Raw genomic sequence first — 20239 nt, 5'->3', positions numbered from 1 at the left:
AGACCTTCCACGTGCTGGCATGCACACGCGCACTGCAGCAGTGGGACCGACAGCCGGCGGCTCGTCACGCCCGGCCCCTCCCGGGCAGCACCTCCCGCAGCAGGGCCCAAGCAGGGCCGGACGCTCCCACGCCACACGCACCCACCCAGCCGTGGCCAGCGCCAGTCTCCGCCGGTGCACAGGGCGCGGTCAGACAGAGGGGCTCGCGCCCAGCCCAGGCCAGCCTGAGCTCCGCAGCAGGGACCAGCCGGCACCGGGGGGCCGGAGGCGTTTCGCCGGCGAGCGGATAAGCTGGAGCTCGTCGGTTCCTGGAACCTGTTCACTCTGCGAGCAGGGGCCCCCTGCCAGCTCCACGCCCAGGCTCCTTGCTGCCCGGGGCTCGGCCGCCAGCCCTGAGGCTCCCCGGGAACGGGCGCGCCCGCGGGGACGTACCTTGATTGTTTGGTAAGACCCGCTGTACAGATAGTTCTGCGACGCCACGAGCGCTCGCACCCAGTGATTGAGGCCCGTCAGCTCCTTCTTCAGCTTGAGTTCGGTGCCCACGATGTCCCAGACCTGCGGCAGCCGCACACGGCGCTCTCAGCGGGGCCCAGCGCCAACGGCTCCGGTGACTCCCCCGCCTGCTCCCTGCCCGAAAGCCGCCTCCGGGCAGACACAACCAAGCCCCCCAAAAGAGGGGGAGCAGGGCCTCGCTCTCCGGCTGGCCCCACATGTGGGGGGACCGGTGGTGGCCGACCCTGGGGCTGCCCATTTGTGGCGTGCGGGGTGGGGGGGGCTGTCTGCTCTGGGACCGGGATCCCCCTGCGCTGGGATGGGAGATTCCCACTGACTCTCCCAAATGTGGATTAACTCAGACATCTGGGCAGTGTCTAGACTGCACCCCTTTTCCGTAAAAGGGATGCAAATTAGACACATTGTAATTGCAAATGAAGCGGGGATTTAAATCCCCCCCGCTTCATTTGCATAAACATGGCTGCCGTTTTTTTCCGGCTCGGAGCTTTGCCGGAAAAAAGCGCCAGTCTAGACACAGATCTTTCGGAAAATAAAGCCTTTTCCAAAAGATCCCTTATCCCTCTAAAAAAAGGGCAGAGTCTGTTCTTGCTGCTGCGGGGGTGCAGGAATGGGGGATCCCCGACGCGCTGTCACACCAGTGACGGATCAATTCGCGCCACCCCGTCCCTCCCACGAGCCGTAGCCCTGACAGTCTGAACGGACGCCCCGGCAGGAAGAACGTTTCCTGTGTCCTGCCCAGCGCGGCTGCAACGTACCGGCCCCCGGCCTCCCCAGCTGCAAACCCAAGAGCAGCGCAGGGGACCGGCCCGGAGGCCGAGCCGCAGGAGAGGGGAGATCTGAGCCGTGCGGAAGCGGGGGCTGGTTTTCTGCTCACTCATCGGGCGGGCGGGGCGCCCGGGTTGGTATTGACTGAGCTCGGGCTGTTGAATTCCAGCTCTCGGGCGCCTGGCAGGTCCCAGGGCACCGTAGCCACACGCCGCCCCCACGGGGGGAACAGACGCCCACCCAAAGGAGGCCGCTCCCCCAAGCTCGCACGGAGCCTTGGCAGCAGAGCTGGAAGCAGAACCCAGGAGAGCTGGCCAAGATTCTCCGAAGCGACTTGGACGTGCGGGGCCCAGGCAGAGCAGCCCTGGACGGCCCCCGCGTTCCCCACCACGTGGCTCCCAAGCACCTGGAAACCAGGCCCTCTGAAGGATGCGCCCGCCGGGACCCCAAAGCAGAGGCCCTTGGAATCACGGCTCCTTTCTCGCGCTCTCGGCCCCGTCGTGACCCCTGCTCCCCGCCCGCGGCGCACGAGCCCCCGCCCATCCCGCTGCCAGTTTTTGGGTGCCAAGAAAACCAAGCAAGGCCCTTCAGGCAGCGGCTCCAGCATCTCCTCGCGGCCGTGGCTGCCGGGAACAGGCGCCGTCCCGCCTCGCACCCAGGGAGCCGTTTCCTTCAGCCTGGCCAAACGCTGGCAGGCGGCGTCCCCCCCGCTCGAAGGCAGCCCCCCGGCCCAGCCTCCTACCTTAATGGCTTTGAGGGAGCCACTGAAGAGCATGTTGTGCGAGGAGACCAGCGTGCAGACGGGATTGTCGTGCGCCCGGATCGTGTTCACCTTCTGCAGGGTCTGAATATCCCAGACCTCAGAAAGGAAGAGCAAGTGGGTGAGGGCAGCCCCCTGCCATCCCGCCTCTCGCCCCCCCAGCAGGATCCAGCGCCACGCTCCTAGACCAGGGGCCACGTGTGGCAGGACAGCTCCTTCCCAGCAAGCCACGGCCAGAGTCCGGGGGCAGAGGGCACCGCCCTGGGCCAGTTCAGTGCCTTGGCTTCTCCCTCTCTGAGCGGGCAAGCCTGGGGCGCTTGGAAGAGACCGAACCCCCCCTTCTACTCTGAGAAACTTCCTCCCCTGGGAACGTGGCTGAGGGCCACGGGGAACCACGTGCGAGGGATTCCTTTGTTCCCAGCCCCCCGGCCACGAGGAGAGCGGAGGCGCCCCTGCGCATGGGCGGGCGGATCGCCGGGGCAGCCTCCGGGACTCACAATGATGGTGCAGTCAGCAGAGCCGCTGTAGAGCTTGTTCCTGCGACGGGACAAGGAAACGAACGGGCGTCAGCAGGCGAGAGCGGCTCCGGGATTCCCGTCCTTTCAGCCCCCTCCCCGCCTGCTCAGAGGAAAGGAGCCGCCCGGACGTCCCTCCCGCCCAACCAAAACGCAAGGCCCAGGGGCCCGCCTCACGCTTGGATCCGGCCATTTCTAGGGGTTCTAGACTACATGCCTCTGGCGCTACCAGGCATAGGAAAATACCTCCTGGGATGAGGTTTACCTGGGTGGTCGACAAATGCCTTTGATGTCGACACCCGCGCGTCCAGACTACAGCGCTGAGCCGACTGGCAGCCATGTAAATTATTTAAATCGCCGCTTCATTTTCCTGTGCCTGGCAGCCTAATCTACATGGCTCTGGCGACAGAGGCATGTAGTCTAGACGTACCCTTAGTCTGTCCTGCTGCCCGCGCCACCCACTTTCCAGGCAGGGGCTCCAGCAGCGGGATCCTATTGAAATGGCTCCTGGCTCCCAGTCGCAGCACAACCCGGGGAGGGGTCGGAGCCATGAGCCCTTTAAATGGCCAGCGACCCTGGGCGGCTGCCGGGCAACACGGGAATGGCAGAGCCGAGAGCCCTTTGCGGAGTTTTTTCTCCAAAGCCTCAGGCCTCAGCCCCGCCCCTTCTGCCTGGGCCCGCCCCCTTCTGCCTGGGCCCCGCCCCTTCTGCCCAGGCCCCGCCCCCTCCTGGAGAAGCCATCCCACGACCACGTACCAAAACTCACTAAGCGGCCCCCCGGGAACATCATTGCCCACCCCCGCACTACGCTCATCGCCGCCTGGACGGACAGGGCTGCCCCTTCGTCCCGCTAGCAGGGGAGAGCTGGGACTCTGCCCCTTGGGAGGCCCCTCCCCTCCCCGGCGCCCGGCGGAACGAGGAAGGAAATCAGCAGCCGAGCCCGCAGGCTGGAACAGAAGCCGGGCCCTTCCCCCAGCCGGGGCCCGCACCACTCACCCCTGAATGCAGAGCGCGAGGACAATGCCATCGTGCCCCTCCAAGGTCTTTTGGCACTTGTACGTGGTGCAGGTGTCCCACACCTACGGGAGACACAAGCGCGCAGATCACATGCCTGCCCTAGGGCAGCCCGGCAGGAAGGCAGCTGAGCTCCAAGCGCAGGGAAATCAGGAAACAGCTGACTCGGGGCACCTGGTTTCCGGTCTGACCGGCAGAGAGGAGCACGGCTAGGAAAGGGAACTGCGCAAGCAGGGTCAGGACGAAGGGCCCCAGCCACAGCGGCTCCCGCGGCGCGAGGGCAGACCACAGCCAGGCCTCAGCAGCACAGGAATGCCCGGGATTCCAGCACACCGGAGTGGGGAGAGCAGCTCGGCACACGGCTCGCTTTGCCTGGTTCCCTCCTGCCCGCCGGGGCTTGGGCCCCAGGAATTAGTGAATCCTGCGGACCGAGGTGGGCGCCTCGTCTCTACACACGTCCCTTGGCATTGGAAAAGGTCCCGGAAAGGGCAGCAAAAATGCTGAGGGGTTTGGATCGGGTCCCACGTGGAGAGAGAGCAAAACGCCGGGGACTTTTCAGCTGAGAAAAGAGGAGCCTGAGGGGGCGCGGAGAGAGGCCCGTAAAGCCCTGACTGGCGTGGAGAGAGCGAATACGGGAAGGCGATTTCCTTGTTCCCGGAACATCAGAAGAGGGGTCACCCAATGGCATGAATGGCTGGCAGGTTTCAAACAAACCCAAGGAAGTCTGGTTCCATGCCCTGCTGTCAATGGGAGCGAGAGCGCCCAGCTCCCCGGGGAGAAAACCGAATCCATCTGGCCTCAAGCGCCTTGCCCCCGATCCAACGGTCAGGGGCTTACGCCGGCTTGGAACCCAGCGGCCTCGGCTCCCCGCCCTGGACTAGACCCCCAAGAACTGAGACTAAACGCCAGGCCCCGTTTTCTAGTGATCAGCGATCAGCCCAGTTCCCTGCGCCTTGCCCACAGCCGTCCGGCCATCACTCCCACGGAGCTGGGGGCCGGCCTGGGGACCGTTTGAAACCATTGCCGGGGCCGGACCGTCAGCTGGCTCCATGCCCCGGCAGGATGGGCAAAGCAAGCCGCCGGCGTTTGGGACACGGACGCAGGCCGTGGGGAAACGCGAGCTCGGCTGCCAGCCCCAACAGGGTTTTAGCCACGACAGAAAATCAAGGATTAGCTGCTGGCGGGCGCTCTCGGGGCTGAGACGCGCAGGAGCAGCAGTGTCTCAGTAAGAGCCCGGAAGACCCGACTTCTCTCCTGAGAGGCCCGCGGGTCTGGCAGGGAACCGAGCGCCGTCTGGGCCCAGGTGTAGTTGGGAGCAGCCGTTTCAGCTCAGCCCCGGGCCGGGGAGCTCTGGCGGATGGTCCCATCGAAGGCCCACGCCGGCCGCGGGGCTCTTACCTTAATGGTTTTGTCCGAGGAGCCGCTGAACAGCAAGTCTCCAATGGAGTAAACACACAGACACCAGACAGGGCCTTGGTGCCCGACGAAGGTCCCCTTGCACTTGAAGATCTGCTGCGGGTCGTACGCTGGGGAGCGAGAGGAGGCAGGGGAGGGTGAGGGGCCGTGACGCGAATCCTACCAGCTCGGGGCGGGGCAGGGAACTCAGAGGGGAGAGCGGCTGAATTGCACCGGCACGTTCTGAGTCAGCTGGTGCCTGCAGGCACCGTGCCCGCCCCGAAGGGATCTGGGCAGGCGGAGGGAGCGCGCCCGCGGGTACTCACATCCCAAGATGCCCATGTTGAGGCGGGCGTTGATGTGGGACAGTTCATCCTGCAAAACAAACCCCGCGGAGTCAGAAGCAGCGCCACTGACCACTCCGGAGCCCCGGCGCCAGCGCCCGGCGTCCCACCCAGCCTCCGACCCTGAGACCCCAGACAGCGCCCTCTGGGCAGTGCCGGCCTGGGGGGTCGTTCTCCGGCCACAGAACAGAGGCCTGGAAGCCCCTTGCCTACGGCCGCGTGCGCCGTCATTGCACGGGGAGCACACAACTACCCTCCCCCTGCGGGGGGCACAGGGCTCCGCACGGGTCTCCCCGGGATCAGGGCCGCACGCGGACACTCGTCTGTCTTCCAAAATGCACGATGAACCTTCCCCTCCGCCCCAAGCCAGCGCCGGGCAGGGCCAGGCAGCTCCGAGGAGCATCAACCCAAATCCACCAGGCCTGAGGACGCAGCAGGGGTCACTGGCCACGGGGCCGGGGCCCTGCCATCTCCAATGGGGCCGTTTTGCTGGCCGGGTCTGAGGCCGGCGGGCCCCGCGCTCACGGGGAGTGTGTGCTGCAGGAAGGCGAACTCCTCGCCGCCAGAATGGGCTGCCCAGGGCCTGCTGCACGTTGGGACCGGACAGCGAGGGGGGGGTCCCCTGCCAGTTACCCAAGGAACCAGCCACCCCCGTGGCAGGCCCTGGGCCACGTCGAGCTGCAACGGAAGGCCAGGAGGGCTAGAGCTCTGGGCAAAGCCCTGGCTACTTGCAGCCAGCAGAGGGGCTGAGCCACGCTAAGGCCTCCACGCCGATTCCCAGGGCGTCCACAGGCCACGCCGAGCGCTCCGGAGAGCCGGGCTGCCCACTCGGGCCAGATTCCAGCCACGCTCTCTGGCCGTCTTCGCCCCCAGATCCTGCCTGGCCACGGGGGCCAACAGAGCCAGTGTGGACAGAACTAGGCCGTGGCCACTTGGAACCGCTAACCCAGGTCTCCCCGGCCCTCGGGAAGCGACGCTTTACAAGGCCGCGCCGTCAGCCCTCCCTGCACCAGGAATCCCTGCGGAGCAGAACCAGGGAGGGACACAAGGGACCGGCTCCTCCCGGCCGACCCCCCACACGACTCACGTTGAGCATGGAGGCGTCCCTGCGGAACTCCATCAGGTCCTCGCTCAGCTTGCTCTGGTTCTCGTCCAGCACATCTAGGGCGAGAGACGGCCGGTCCGTCAGCCCCAGGGCCGCCGGGCCGGGCCCCCCTCCCAGGCACGGGCCCAGACACGGATTGTGGGGTTGCGCGGGGAGCGGTGCGGGAAACGCGTCGGTTTCCGTAGGACAGGCTGGGGCTGAATGGACGGCAATGGGAACACCCGGGCTCTGAGCCTCCCTTTGAGTCTTGGCCTACAGCGCACCAACCGGCAAGACCGTCGCTCTTTGTTCCGGAGGGTAAGAAGCAAAGCCTGGAGCCGTTTCTCCAGCCGGCCCTTTTCTCACCCCTCGGGAGCTACCCCGCGAGGGGAAGGACTCTCCCACGCCTGACTGGGCTGGGACAATTCGACCAACGCTTTAACGGCATTGCTGTCCGGGTGTAAAACGTGTGTGCGCAAGTCCGCCTGTACTGGTATGGGGGGGGAGGGGAGAGTCTACACAGTCGCGCGTCGCTTGAAATAAGCGACGCAACCTGAGCGATGCAAATGGTGTCGCTTATTTCTAGATTGGGCGCGGTCTAGCGCGATTCTGGCCTCTTCCTCATTCCTTGTGCAGCGAGGTCTACGGGAAGCCGTTATTTCGAAATGATTTTAACCTAACAGGCGGGCGGTTAAGGGGCACAGGGATAGCGGACGTTAGCCCGAAATCGTGCTGCTGTGGACGTACCCAGGAGGCGGTTAAGAGCCAGTGGCCTTTGGGAACGCTTGGGAGGAAGCGGAGTCCTGGTCAACCTGGGTCAGGACTTTCCAACTGGAAGGGGAACGGCTCAGGCTCCGGCCCCGCAAAGCCAAGGAATCCAGGCCGCTCCGGCTGGCCAACCAAGAGGAACCCCTGGTCCCCAGCTAAGCGCTCACTGGGGCGATGAAAGGCCCCGCCCCCGGCCTGGCCACTCACCAAACTTGAGCTCCAGGTTCTTCTCCAGCTGGTCGATCTTCTCGGAGAGCTTGCCCAGCATGGAGCGCAGGAAGGCGATTTCCTGGTCCTTCTGCGCCATGGCCACCTGCATCTCGTGGAAGCGGTCGTCCGTCTGCTGCAGGAACTCCTTCAGCCCCTCGAACTTGCACATCTCCAAGTGCGTCTCGTAGGTGTCCTGGTTCCCTATGAACGTGCACCTGGCGGGCAGGGGGCGAGGGGGCTGGAGCCGGGCTCTGCTGGCAGGGCCTGGTGCTCCCAGGGCCCCGTGCTGGGCATTTCGACAGACACGGGGCGAGGGGTCCCCTGTCCCACCCCTGTGACCTGCCCCAGGCCCAGCTGTGGAACTGGCCCAGAGCGGCTCTTCCGACCCCTCTCCTCAGGAGGTTTCAGCCCACGTGGAACCCAGGCAGGGACAAGGCCAGCGCCCCGCCCGGCTGCCACGGAGCTCAAGGGCCATGCTCAGGCTGAGACGGGGGTGCCGGGGAGGGCCTCACGCCTGCCCCCTGGGCCTGGCAAGTCGCCGCGGCTGGTCTGCGCAGGGCAAGCGTCCCAGAGGGTCCAGGCCCCGCCGGCACCCAGCCGAGCCCTTGTTCCGCCCGTGTCCGTTCTGCCCCGGAGAGCCGCGAGGGCCAGGACTTGAACAGGGGTCAAAAGAGGGCGAGATACAGTCACGGGGCTTGGGTCCATCAATGTTGGCCAGGCTGGGCAGGGATGGGGCCCCGGCCTCTGTTTGCCAGGGGCTGGGAATGGGAGAGGGGAGGGATCACTGGGTGACTCCCTGCTCTGTTCCCCCGCTCTGGGGCACCTGGCCTTGGCCGCTGTGGGCAGGCAGGACCCTGGGCCGGCTGGCTGGGATGCTCTGGTGCTTGTCTGCCGTGTGGGCAGGGGGCTGGACTCGACCCCTCGAGGTCCCTCCCTGTTCTAGGATGCCGGGGACCTTTGGTCGGACCCAGGCCGGCCGTTCCTACGAGCGATCCGGCCACCCGCTCTAGCCGGCTCTGCCGTTGGAGTCCCTCCCAGGGGGGAGCCCCGCAGACCTTCCTGGCCCCGGGGCAGCGAGGCCAAGCACCAGACTCAGTCTCGGGGCCTGAGACAGCCCCGCCAGGCCTTGGCGCCGCGCCGCTTACCCGTATTTGGAATGAGGGCACTTGATGTGTTCACACTCCTTGAGATGCGCCTCCAGGTTCATTTTCAAGAGGGGCGGACAGCTGGGGTTATTGGGGCAGCGAACCGGCCTGTAGTCACAGCTGCTCTCGTGGTCTCTGCCCACCCGGGGAAAGGCGCAGAGGAGAGACGGTCACCAGCGGGCAGAGAGGAGGGGGCAGCACGTGGCTTCACGGGGCACGGGCGGAGCAGCCCTGCCGGGAACTCCGGCCACGGAGCCCTCCCTGCCCCCCGAGTCACCTCGGGGCCGGGGCTGGATTTAGCCAGGTTTGCCATAAGGCCGCTGGAGAGCAGGGAGCCCTCTGTGGGCAGCACCGGCTCCCCCGATCAACAGCAGCCAGCAGCTGAGGGCATGAAGTGCGGGGGGAGAGGGAGGGATCCTCCAAAGGGACTCGGGGTAGGACACAGGGTTCAGTGCCCAGCTCCTGGGGATCCCGTGGTAGCCGGGGAGATCTCAGCCCAAAGCCACCCCCGGCTCCCTGCCCCGCAGACCAGGCTGGGCCCGGAAGCAGCCAGGGGCAGGTTCCCAGCCAATGGGGGTGTGGAGCTAGCGCTGGGAGCAGGGGCAAGAGCCCTGTGCGCTCCCCCATCCAGGAGCCTGCGGAGCCAGGCCAGGCAGGGAGCTGTCTTAGCCCCCCGCTGCTCACCTGCCCTCCCTGCAGCCACGAGACCCAGCGCTGGGCCCTGTGGTGCGCCTCCCGCTGCTCTGCGCCGCACAGCCCTCCCCAGCGCCTCCCTCAGACGGGGGCGATGCCGCTGCCGGCGGCGCACACATGGTGCGATCAGCCGGCGGCGGCTCCGGCGTCACTCACTTGCGGGCGCTCAGTTTAATGGTGAAGGGGCATCCGTGGGGGTCCACCTCGAAGGCCACGGGCTTGCTGCTGGCCCCAGCCCGGCAGCCATATTTACAGTGAATGAAGAGCTCCCCGATCTGCTCCGCCACAGCGATGTTGTTCACCACCACGGTCAGCTTGGCGTTGTCCACGGGGCACTTCTCTGCCGGGGGAGGGGAGAGAGGCCTGCGCTCAGCCCTGCTGGGAGCCAGCCCCGGCTTCAGGCGCCGGGACCGGGCGCGTCAGCGCGAGCGTCTCCGGGGCCCCGGGGAACCTCTGGCGGCGCTGGGGGCCCCGGGCAGCAGGCTCAAGCGTCGACCTGCAGCGGCACCAGTCCCACACAGGGAGGAGGGGACTGGGGGGAGTCTTCCCAGAGCCATGTGCCCCCCCCCCCCCTGGCGCACAAATCCCAGGAGTCTCAGGGCAGGGGGCTGGGGAATTGTCAACAGGGCCGCGGGCAGGCAGGGGCGGGGCGGATTTCTCTTGTTTTTGCCGGGCTGAGTGCCGGGAATCCCCCCGGCTGCCGAAGAGGAACCTGCCTTGCCACACCTGCCCGGCTGCCTCTGGGCACGGCCCAGCGCCGGCAGCAAGGAGCCACAGTCCTGCCGCCGAGCCCTTGGGGGACGGGGGGGAGGTTCCAGGGAACGAGCAGCAACTAACTGGGGCTCCCCCTCCTGGGGGGCAGGCCGAGGTGCTGTTTGGGGAAGCCCGCCCCGGCGGAGGGGAAAGCAGCCAGACGAATGCCCAATGGCACCTGGCAATGCCCCGCGGCAGACAGGACACTAGGCGAGAGGGACCTTTGGGCTGACCCCGTCGGGCCTTCCCGCCCCTGTGCCAAGCCCGGGGGGGGGGGGGGGGGATGGCCAGCAGCCTGGGGACTCGGGTTCACTGTACCTAGCCAGGTAGCAGTCAGCCAATAGCAATGCAGAGAGGGATTTCAGACCAGGACAAAGGAATGTGGGGGTTTGCCCCCCTTTGCCCCTGGGCAGGTGACTCCCCAGATACCGAGGGGGGCAGACAACACGTCCCTCCCCAGGAAAAGCCTCTTCGGCGTCTGTAAGCAGGGCAAAGGCTAGCTGAATCCGGCCGGTTTCCGGTCTGGGAATGGAAGGTGATGTCTGTGCATTTAGCAATGGGGGTGCCTCTCTTTTGTCACTAAGTTTGGATCCCATGGGAAAATTCCCCGAGTTTATTCCTTGGTGGCTCTTCCCATCTAGCCGACCCAGCTCTGCTTGGAACAGGCGTATTGCTGTGACCATAAACATGCTTTCTTGTTTCTTAGCCTGGTATGGGTCAGTCCTGGGCCCTGGACAATCTGGCTGTGGGACCTGCAGGCCTCTGAGTAGGGCACAGCAGCCCTAGACGGCCGTTTGGATTTTCTCTTTTCTTGTCAAGCTCTTTGGGGAAAAGACCTTGGGGTGCCCGGGGGTTGCTTTCAAGTGTCCACCCCGGTTGTGGGTTCAAAAGCACTTGCTGGTGGCAGCGGATTTCTAGCCCCCAAATTAGGTTTTTAGGATTTTGGGGGGAAGCCTGGGGAGATCAGGTTCTGGGGGACTTTTACAGGCCCCCACTTCTGCATTCATCGTGCCAGAGTGGGGCACTAGCCTTGACGGGGTTAATAGCACCCTGTGCAGGAGGGAGAGGCGCCGGCTACTCCCTCTCAGCAGCCCAGACGCCTCTGCCTTTCGGAGCCCGCGCTTAGGGAAGGAAAGAGGCTGCTCAGCACTCGGCCTGACTCGGGGCCAGTAGCCGGCCCTGCCAGGACCAGGAGGGAAGGAGACACAAGATGGGTGGGCTATGACCTGCAGGCGGGAGACACGTTTTCGAGCCCCGGAGTCGCTCCCATAAAAGGAGTTTCCTCCCCCCCCCCGCGCTGCTCTGACATCCGGGGCCCACACGGCGCCAGCAGCGCTGCAAACGGCGGGAGGGAAGGGGCCTTTTGGACTCCTCTCTCACAGCTCACGGCCCCAGTCCCCAGCACCGGTCTGTCCCCTCCGCGCGTCAAAGGCCAAGCTGGCTGGGTCATTTGCAATCCTGGACATTATCCGCCCCAGGTCTGAGCAGGACATGGGCCCAATCAGCCCCAGGGAATCACGCCAGCCCACGCTGAACCCAGGCCACGCTGCACTGGGGTTGGAGAGCTCAGCCAGGCCTGCGTGGACACCGTGCGCCGATCAATCTCGCCCCAGCTCTGCGCTTCCCGCCGAGCCAGGGCCTAGAGCTGAGCAGCTCCAGCAGCCTGGGGCACAACAGGGCCCCTGGGGTGGGCTGGGGGGCCATGCCGGACCCGAGCAGGCTTTGCGGAGGGCATGCGGGAGGAAGAGGCCCAGAGGGAGAACACGGCCCCCGGGGGCTCTGTACTCACCAGATGTTAAGGCACATCTTCTGCAAAACGTGTGCTGCGGAGGCAAAGAGGCACAGCAGCGTCAGGCTCCCGGCCAGCAGACAAACGGCCCCGGGGGTGGGGAGCCAGGCCGGCCGAGGCAGCAGATCCGCTCCCTGTTCGGCGCCAGAGCGTGCCCCTGCGCCCGCCCCGATGCCCCAGCAACGACGCAGCCCGCACCCAGCCACGTGCCTCAAAGCGAGCCGGACCCCCGCCCACGCGTCCCGAGCACCTCCTGGAACCCAGCCGCACTGGCCCTGCTCCTCGCTGAACCCTGGGGCTGATTTCCTGGGGTTCCCTGCCCCCCGTGCCCACTGCGGCAGAGAAACGATGCGCGTAACGGTGTACGAAAGCAGCGCCTCCCCCCACGTGGCGAGCTGCGCTGTCCCCCCATCCCAGCCACTGGGAGCTCTGAGGCTGCCCGAGGCACCGCTGTGCGGCTAGAAGGATGGACAGGTGGCTCGTCACCGGCCACGTCACATGCTTTAGAAACTGTCCCGTCCTCCAACAGCCGCAGCTCCAGCTCAGGCTCCAGCGAACGGGCGGCGCGAGCACAAGACAAGCCCCGCGGCGGCTCCCAGGGCCCTGCGCGGACTCCGGAGCCGGCCCCGACGTGGCATCGTCACTTGCGACTCTGCCCGCTGCTGTTCCCGCACTCGGTTATCGGCGCCTCTGCTGCAGCCTCCCCTTCCTGCCTCGCACGGCTGTGCGCTCCCCCGGAGCTGCCAAACGAAACCCGTCGGCTTCCTGCCGCGGAGGGCTCCTGTCCATATTAACCAGTAAATCTCACACTGCTGCCGGCTGGAGCGGCCACTTGGGGCCGTGTGCAGAGCCGGCTGGAAAGGACCACGCTCCAAATAACGCGCGATGTCTTCATCGCCCTCCGGATTCGGGCTTCTCCTGTGCTAGACCTACCCTCGGCTCCCACGGCACTTGGCCAGCAGTAGAGTGATAGACGCCAACACTACCACATGGATACAGTCCTTCCGCCGCTGGCCCAGAGGCAGGAATCCTACACAGCTAGTATGAACATGCAAATCGAATGGCACCTATCAAAGTAATGACTGTATCTGCACATCGACTGGGCCTTTTTATGGGAGGATCTCAAAAGACATAACTCCATCAAGCCTCGCGCCAGGCTTGGTAGATAGGGACCCGTCCAGCCCTGCCAAAATGCAGCCAGCTCTGGGGTGGAGCCCAGCAGAACGCAGAAGTGCTACACAGCAACACTCGCCAGGACCGGAGCGAAGGGCCACGCGCCTAACTGTACTAAGACGGGACGATGCGCTATGAAGAGTGCTTTGGGATAATCGCATCTGACGGCACGGCTGGGGGTGCGGCGTCCCGTCCCACCTCCCTCGGGCACCGGTTCCGAACCGTCACCTCCTCACCAGCCGTCCCCTTCCTGGAGACTGTGTGTGTTCCTGCCAGGCCTCCCCTCACCTGAGCACAGACCGGCTTGGCTGGCCCCCCGCCCGCTGCCAGCCACACTTAATTCACAACGCCCGGGGCAGCGACGTGGAAAGAGGCCTCCTTACCCCACAGGTTGTGATGACCGGGTCTTTGAACACGCTACAGCACAGCTGGCAGCAGAGTTTCACCGACGGCTGCTCGGCGAACACCAGGGGCTCCTGGAGACACAGACAGACCAAGGGTGAAGTCAGAAGCGTCCCAAACGCAGGCCCCGTCCCACACGGCGGCGAGCGGGGGAAGGAAGCCGCTGGAAGAGCTTGGAGGCCACGTCTACGCCGTACAATTAAGTCGACTAAGTCAGAGTCCGTACACCCAGCGGCGATTCCGTCACCGTGGGCGCCTCCCTCGGCGTGGGGCACTGCGAGGGGACCCCCGAACGCTGGATCTAAGTACAGGCTGCACCTCCCAAAATCCTGCACTCTCCGCTCTGGGTTGCTCCTGGACCGGAGAGCCTGGGAGCCTGATGGCAGGAGAGCCAGCAACCTGGCCAGAGAGCCCCACAGCAGCGCTGGGGCTGCAGAACTCCAGCAGCCGGTGGCCGGGCGGTGCCGGGAACCTTGGCCGCCCACAGCTGTGTGGAGCCGGGGGCCAGAGAAGCCCGGCACCATGTGGCAGCGCGGGGCTGGGGGGTTGGAGAACCCCGGTCACCCAGAGCTGGGGGCAGTGGCAGCATGACAGCCCGGTTGCAGAGGGGGCTGGCTCGTTTGGGGCCGGTGGCCAGGGACACCTCCCCTGGTCCGGCCCGTTCTCTGGTTCGGGACGGGCGAGGTCCCGACGGCACCAGACCAGGGAGGTCCGACCTGTAACAGCGTGTGCCGCTCGGCGAGGTGGGAGCGTGACGCCGGCACAGTGGGGCGACTGGTAAAGGCGAGTCACATGCACATTTGCCCGGCCCTCGAACCAGCCCCGGCCTGGGGAATGGTCAAATCCAGCTGCCGAATTGTGTCGCTGGCACATCTCTTGCTAACGCTGCTAAGAGTAAGGCCCCCATCCCGGCTTGAGCTCCACACGGGCCGATCCCAGGTGGAGCTGCAGTGAAATCAACGGGACTCCAGGCAGAGCTAACGGCAGGACCGGGACCTAGGACAGCAACGGCCACTGCCACCCGCAGCTGGAATGGTAACACAGCCCCTTCCGCGCTGTCGCCCCTTCTCGACTCCCCAAGCGCTTCACAGATGTTAGCCAACGAAACCCGGAAGCTGGGATTATCATCATCCCCATTTTACAGACGGTGTCACAAAGGCACGGGGGAGATGAGGTGACTTGCTCGAGGCAATGGAGTAAGTTGGTGGCGGAGCTGGGATTGGCACCCAGCCAGACAATGTTCCCTCCAGCCAACGGTTCTGCCATGGGACGGACGGACGGACGCACGCACGCACGCGCACACAAACACACACACACACACACAGAGCAGGTGGCGCCCAGTTTTCACAGTGGCTTCTAAGGACGACATCAAAATACCTACTGGTTCCTCCTCTTCCTCGTGGAGCGAGAACGTGGAGCGCAAGGACATGCTGGACTCGGAGTGCAGCGAGCGCACGGAGATGGCGGAGTCGGAGCGGCGCGGGGTGCTGATCGGAGGCTTCCACATTGGAGACACAGAACAACGCCGTTATTACATGTAACCCCTCCGCCCCCTGGCTGCTTCCAGCTCCCATCCTCCCCCATGCAACTCGGTGCCGGGGCACGCAGCCTCTTGCAGGCCAGGAGCAGAACGTATCTCATCGCCAGCACAGTCTGGGCCACCTAGCCCCTCCCCCCGCAGGTTGGGGTCAGTCCCCAGGCAGGTCTAATGTACGGCACCCACTTACCGTTCCCAGCATGCATCGGCGAGGCTCACTTGTGCCGTTACTTACCGGGCGCCCCCACAGCCAGCCGCTACGCAGGAACCCTTTGCAGCGAGCTCAGCCAATCTGCCCCGGCCCCAGCTCCCAGGCGCTGCCGGTTTCTACAATCTCGGCACTCGCACTCGTTTCCCTGCTATCTCACTTCTGCCAAGTTGCTTTGCGTAAGTGTGGAGACTTCCTCCAATTCAATTCCAGGACGGCCTGGCTTTGCTGCTTCCTGTTTGGGAGGGGGGAGCGAACGGGGCTTTGCATGCTCCAATCCAGGAGGCCGGGCTGGCCGCAGGGCTCTCTGCGATTGGCTTTGCAGGGGATGCTGCCCTGGAATATTAACCCCACCATGGCGCTGAGGTTCGCAAGTCAGCATTAAAGCAACAATGGAGAAAAAGCTTGAGTCCAGCCGGGGGCGGGGAACGAACAGCCTGTAACACATCCACTGCTCTGACACCGACCCACGGGAACGCGTCCAGAGAGGAGCAACACAAGCCTGTGGAGAGCAGGAGGGACGGGCCGATGGAGAAAAGACGGAGCGTGTTGTACATGCGCCCCAGGGGAATCCACCTAGGCGAGCGGGTGGGTGCACCGCGCATTGGAAGCCCGGCAAGGCCGTCTCTAGCGCTCCTTCAGGAGTCGGTCCCGGATCGGATTCTGCCCAGCCTTTCCATGCATGACTTGGATAACGGAGCACGGTCAGAAAGTCTGCACAGGACCCCAAGCGGCGCGGGGCTGCAAGCACGTTGGCTAACGGCTGCCAATTCAGAAGGACCCTAACGAACCAGAGAACTGGTTTAAAATGGACACGAGAAAACGTAATACTGCCAAGGGCAACGTACCACCTGGGAAGGACAAACCAATGGCAGGCCCACCAAACGGGGAAGAGCTGGTTAAGGAAGAACACTGCGGAAGGGGTAGGGTTGCCAGATGGTTTAACAAAAAATACCGAACACGCTTCCCGCCCCCAAAAAAACACCAGAGGAAAAACACTGTTAAGAAAAAAAAAAGGGGGGAGACCAAAGTTGTTGAGAAAAAAAAAAAGACCCAGAAACCCTGAGAGTTGTTAAACAAAAAACAAAAAACAACTAAAAAACCCCCCAGCGTGGCCCCTTTAAGAAATGCTTCTGAGGCTTTTTCGGCCCTAACAGGCTGCCGGTGGCCACCTGCCATCTTGCCTCCCTGCTCTGGGCCGGACAGCTCCCCTGCGGAACCCGGTAAACACCCGGGATTTTCGCCTCCTGTCTGGGAAAAAAAAAATCAGAAAATAGCAGTCATTTTAGGTGTTCGGTATTTTCTGAATTTTTTTACCGGACAGGAGGTGAAAACACCGGACGGTCCAGGTGAATACCGGACACCTGGCAAGCCTAGGAAGGGGATCTGGGGGCTCCCAGACTACACGAGGCCACGATGCAATGCAGCCGTGAGAAAGGTCCGTAGCATTCTGGGCTGCACGAGCAGGAGTGTCGTCCGTAAGTCACGAGAGGTGACGGTCCCAGCCCGCGTGGCACGGGCGAGGCCTCAGCCGGAGCCCTGTGTCCAGCTGTGGGCTCCACAACACGGAGAGAGCCCAAAAGAGAGCAAGGAAAAGGCAAACCGATTTAGAAAACCCGGCCTGCGAGGACAGGCTAAAGTAACGGGGCGTGTTTAGAGTCCTGAGAAAAGACAAGCAAGGAGGGATCCGACCAGTCTGCAGCTCCCTTAATGGCTGTTCTAAAGAGAACTCTGATCAGTCCTTCTCCAGGTTCAGTGAAGGCAGGCCAAGAAGTAACAGGTTTAATCTGCAGCAAGGAAGACTTAGGAGAGCTCTTGGGACCCCCCTTTCTAGCTACCCCGTCATGGTAAGCTCTGGCCCAGGCTTCCAAAGGAGGCTGTGGAATCCCCATCACTGGAGGTGTCTAAACACAGGTTGGACAAACACTGGTCGGGGCGGTCTAGGCTTACCCGGTCCTGCTTCTGCCCAGGGGGCTGAGTTAGGAGACCTCTCGAGGTCCCTTCCCGCCCTCCAATGCCTACTCAGCTCAATGGCCGAGAAGCAGAGGCTGCACCAGAGGCGGATTCTGAAAGCCCCCCCACAAGTAACCCTCCCCGGGCGTTCCCACAGAAAGGTGCACGGCCCAGGCCCCAGGCCCGAAAGGAATTCAGAGGGGCCGCAAGGGGCCCACGACTGCAAAACACGGGGAGCGAGTGAAGGCGGAGCATCAGGAAACCTGCGAGCTAGCGAGCTGTCGCAGACGGTCCAACGGGCTGCCCGAGGGAAGAGCAGAGGAAACCAACAGCTTTGGGATAGTAGAAGGAAAGCGGCCAAGCCGCTCTGTCACTGCAGGAGGGGGACAGGCAGGAACCGGACCTCAGACAATGAGCAAGTAGGACCTGACTGGTCCTTTATCATCTCCAGAACTTACTGGCTCTACACGTTTCCGATCGTCGCTGCACCTGCTTAAACGCCCAAGCACAGAGCTCTTTGAAACGGAGCCGGCAAATGGATTGGCAGGGAACGATGGAAAGCCAAGAATGAATGGCCTCAAGGGGTTATATCAGGTCTACGGCCTCAGCAATGAATGGGAAGACAACACAAAGTTCTGCAGCAAAGAAAGTGACCGCAGCAGCTTTCTGTAAGACCTCAGCAGTCAGACGACTCACGCCAGAGGGGCAGTTTTGTCCACAGCACTGCTCTGCATGCGTCTGGGTCTGTCTACACTGCCACCCTCGTTCGAACTAGGCTGGTTAATGTAGTCATACGAACTTGCAAATGAAGCCTGGGATTTGAATTTCCCGGGCTTCATTTGCATGTTGCCGGGCGCCGCCATTTTTAAATGTCCGCTAGTGCGGACTCCGTGCCCCACGGCACGGAACGAGGTGGAACGAGGTGTACAGATAGTTCAGAATAGGAAACCTATTCCGAACTATCTAGTCCGTGCCGCGTGTAGCCGCGGGCATGGAGTCCGCACTAGCGGACATTTAAAAATGGCGGCGCCCGGCAACATGCAAATGAAGCCCAGGAAATTCAAATCCCGGGCTTCATTTGCAAGTTCGTATGACTACATTAACCAGCCTAGTTCGAACGAGGGTGGTAGTGTAGACAGACCCTCTGAGAGGTAGACGGGTCTGGCTCGAATAGATCTACACTGGTTTCTTGGGGAGGGAGGGCACAGGAGGGTAATTAAGTCGGGGAAATAAAGATTTCCCAGGGCCGGTAGAGGAAACCGAGGAGCTAACCGGGAACGGCTGAAGGGGAAAAGCGGACGCCAGCGAGAAGAAGCTGATGTCTGTGGAGATGACTCCGTAGAGGCAAATATCGGCCAGGCTTTTGCCTATTCAGAAGCGGGGAAGCAGCTTGGTACCACAGCCAGGGCACCGGCCGCACAGTCAGACCGGCAGAGGACAGGGTGAATAGGAAGCCCAGCCCTTTCGGCCGGATCACGGCGGGTCTGGTTCCAGACTGTGGCTCTGTGGAGAGAGACTCCCTCTAGGGGTGCACATCGGAAAAGACTCGGGGAAGGAAGATACTTATCTAGCGGGTGCTGCTGGCGTCCTTTATAAGGGGCCTGGTCCACATGAGCAGGCCTCAACCGGGACTCCAGATCCTTAGAAGAACAGTTTCAAGGCCTTCCCCGCGCCAGCTAACAAGTGCTTTGGGTGCAGCGTCCCCCCCAGGAGCTGATGCCTGGGCAGGGGTAGGTTTGTGGGCTTACCTGTATATTGAGTGAGTACGACTCGGGCACCTCGCCTCCAAAGCTAAGGCTGCCCTTGGAGAAGTCCGGGGCTCACCTCTAACGCGGGGACAGACGGCCGGAGCCGGACAGACGCCCAGCCTAGCGGGCTGAGCCCCCCGCGGGCAGCATGAATGCCGAGATCCAGTCCTGCCTCTGCGACTGACCTTCAGCGAGCAGCATCACCTCTCTGCCAGTCGTACTTACCCACCGCCCCGCCTGCACCGCTCTGTCTCCTCCCCACCGAGCAAAGGCCAGCCAGGCCCGGCTGTGCCGACTGCCCTGTCCTGCCCACGCCCGGACAGCGACTCACCTGGTGCAGGGCAATCACACAATGCCCTCCTGGTGTAACTCCCCAGAAAGGTCACCCGTTAAACACGTACCATGCCATCGTCCTCGTCCCGCGGGGAGTAGGTGAGTGTGCTGGATGAGGAGGGCGTCCTGCGGTGCTGCTTAAAGGTATTGGTCCCATCAGCTTGAAAGCAAAAGACACACATGGGGGTTTTTCGCTGCACCTTTAACGAGCGAGGGCTCTCTGCAATGCCCTGGGTTTGCCCAACGCTGATGGGGCCCCGGGGGGAGCTGCTGGAAGACTTTGGACAAGCGAAAGAAAAGGAACCGGGATTTCCCCACTGCCCCCAAGGCCTCAGGAAGGGCAGCACCAGCAATACCGGATCACCGGTACTCGAGCCAAGCTTGCTCAGGGGAGCCAGCCCCGCCAGAAACAGACATTCCAACAGAGCCGTAGGCTTAAAATAGTCTTAAAAGGGAGTCCCCATCCTGCCACATGGTACATGGCTTATAACAGGGGCAGTCTGGCTGTTCCTTGGGCACCAGGGAGGCTGTAGTACCCAAAAGATCAGCTTGTTATAGACTGCTACCGAGGTTGCAAATGTAACTACTCCGAAGTCAGGCAATGACCCAGGTACAGTGGCGAGTGTAACCTTAACTCTGCCCCCGTGGCAGTATGCATGACAACGTGGGTGTTCCTTTCACCACATCGTTTTCACCTGTGGGAGTCTCAGCTTTGGTAAATCAAAAGCAGTCGTGTCAAGGCAAGCGAAGCCACTGGCCCCTCGTGAGGCTACAGGCCACGTTCCTCTCCGGTTTGGCTGGAACCCTGTGAGGCGGGGTGGTACAACCCCCCTTAAGGGACAGTCTGGGGCTTACAGCAGGGGGGCAATCAAGGAGGGCCCCGCCCCGTCCCAGTACTGAGCATGGGAAGTGGAAAACGGAAGCTGAGCACTCAGGGGATGCTGGGAGTTGCAGGCCCCCGGACACCAGCTGGGCCTTGGTTTTTGTTTGCTAATGGTAAGGTCGCCTGCGTGACTCAAGGGCCTTATGATTCCAGCACGCGGCTCCTGCCCGATGCCCAAGGGAAAGGGAGAAAGCTGCCGGCTTCCCAAGCAAAGCGGACGAGGAATTCTGCGGGCCGGGGTGGCTTTGGGGGAC

The 20239-nt window shown here is 63.4% G+C and overlaps 1 protein-coding gene across 3 annotated transcripts in view; it reads right to left on the bottom strand.

The window, feature by feature from the left end:
* TRAF7 (TNF receptor associated factor 7) overlaps window positions 1-20239 on the bottom strand; it is a 42812-nt gene that overhangs the window by 2836 nt on the left and 19737 nt on the right. For 2 of the 3 annotated variants that reach the window (XM_075899854.2, XM_075899855.2), the window contains exons 4-17: window positions 19171-19262; window positions 14705-14821; window positions 13305-13397; window positions 11749-11782; window positions 9363-9546; window positions 8514-8648; window positions 7366-7583; window positions 6394-6467; window positions 5289-5337; window positions 4966-5093; window positions 3550-3632; window positions 2536-2575; window positions 2021-2137; window positions 433-555 (exon numbers count right to left, since the gene is read on the bottom strand). In XM_075899854.2, coding sequence (XP_075755969.2) covers window positions 433-555; window positions 2021-2137; window positions 2536-2575; window positions 3550-3632; window positions 4966-5093; window positions 5289-5337; window positions 6394-6467; window positions 7366-7583; window positions 8514-8648; window positions 9363-9546; window positions 11749-11782; window positions 13305-13397; window positions 14705-14821; window positions 19171-19262 — 1487 coding nt within the window. Of the gene's footprint in view, window positions 1-432; window positions 556-2020; window positions 2138-2535; window positions 2576-3549; window positions 3633-4965; window positions 5094-5288; window positions 5338-6393; window positions 6468-7365; window positions 7584-8513; window positions 8649-9362; window positions 9547-11748; window positions 11783-13304; window positions 13398-14704; window positions 14822-15095; window positions 16046-19170; window positions 19263-20239 lie in introns of those variants that run through there. The other variant, XM_075899856.2, reaches the window with a different exon arrangement.

The sequence above is a fragment of the Pelodiscus sinensis genome, chromosome 15 (genome assembly GCF_052426305.1).
Source record: "Pelodiscus sinensis isolate ZL-2025 chromosome 15, ASM5242630v1, whole genome shotgun sequence".
Lineage (NCBI taxonomy): Eukaryota > Metazoa > Chordata > Testudines > Trionychidae > Pelodiscus > Pelodiscus sinensis.
Note: the sequence above shows the minus strand (reverse complement) of the source record. Positions and strands in the feature narration are given on the sequence as shown.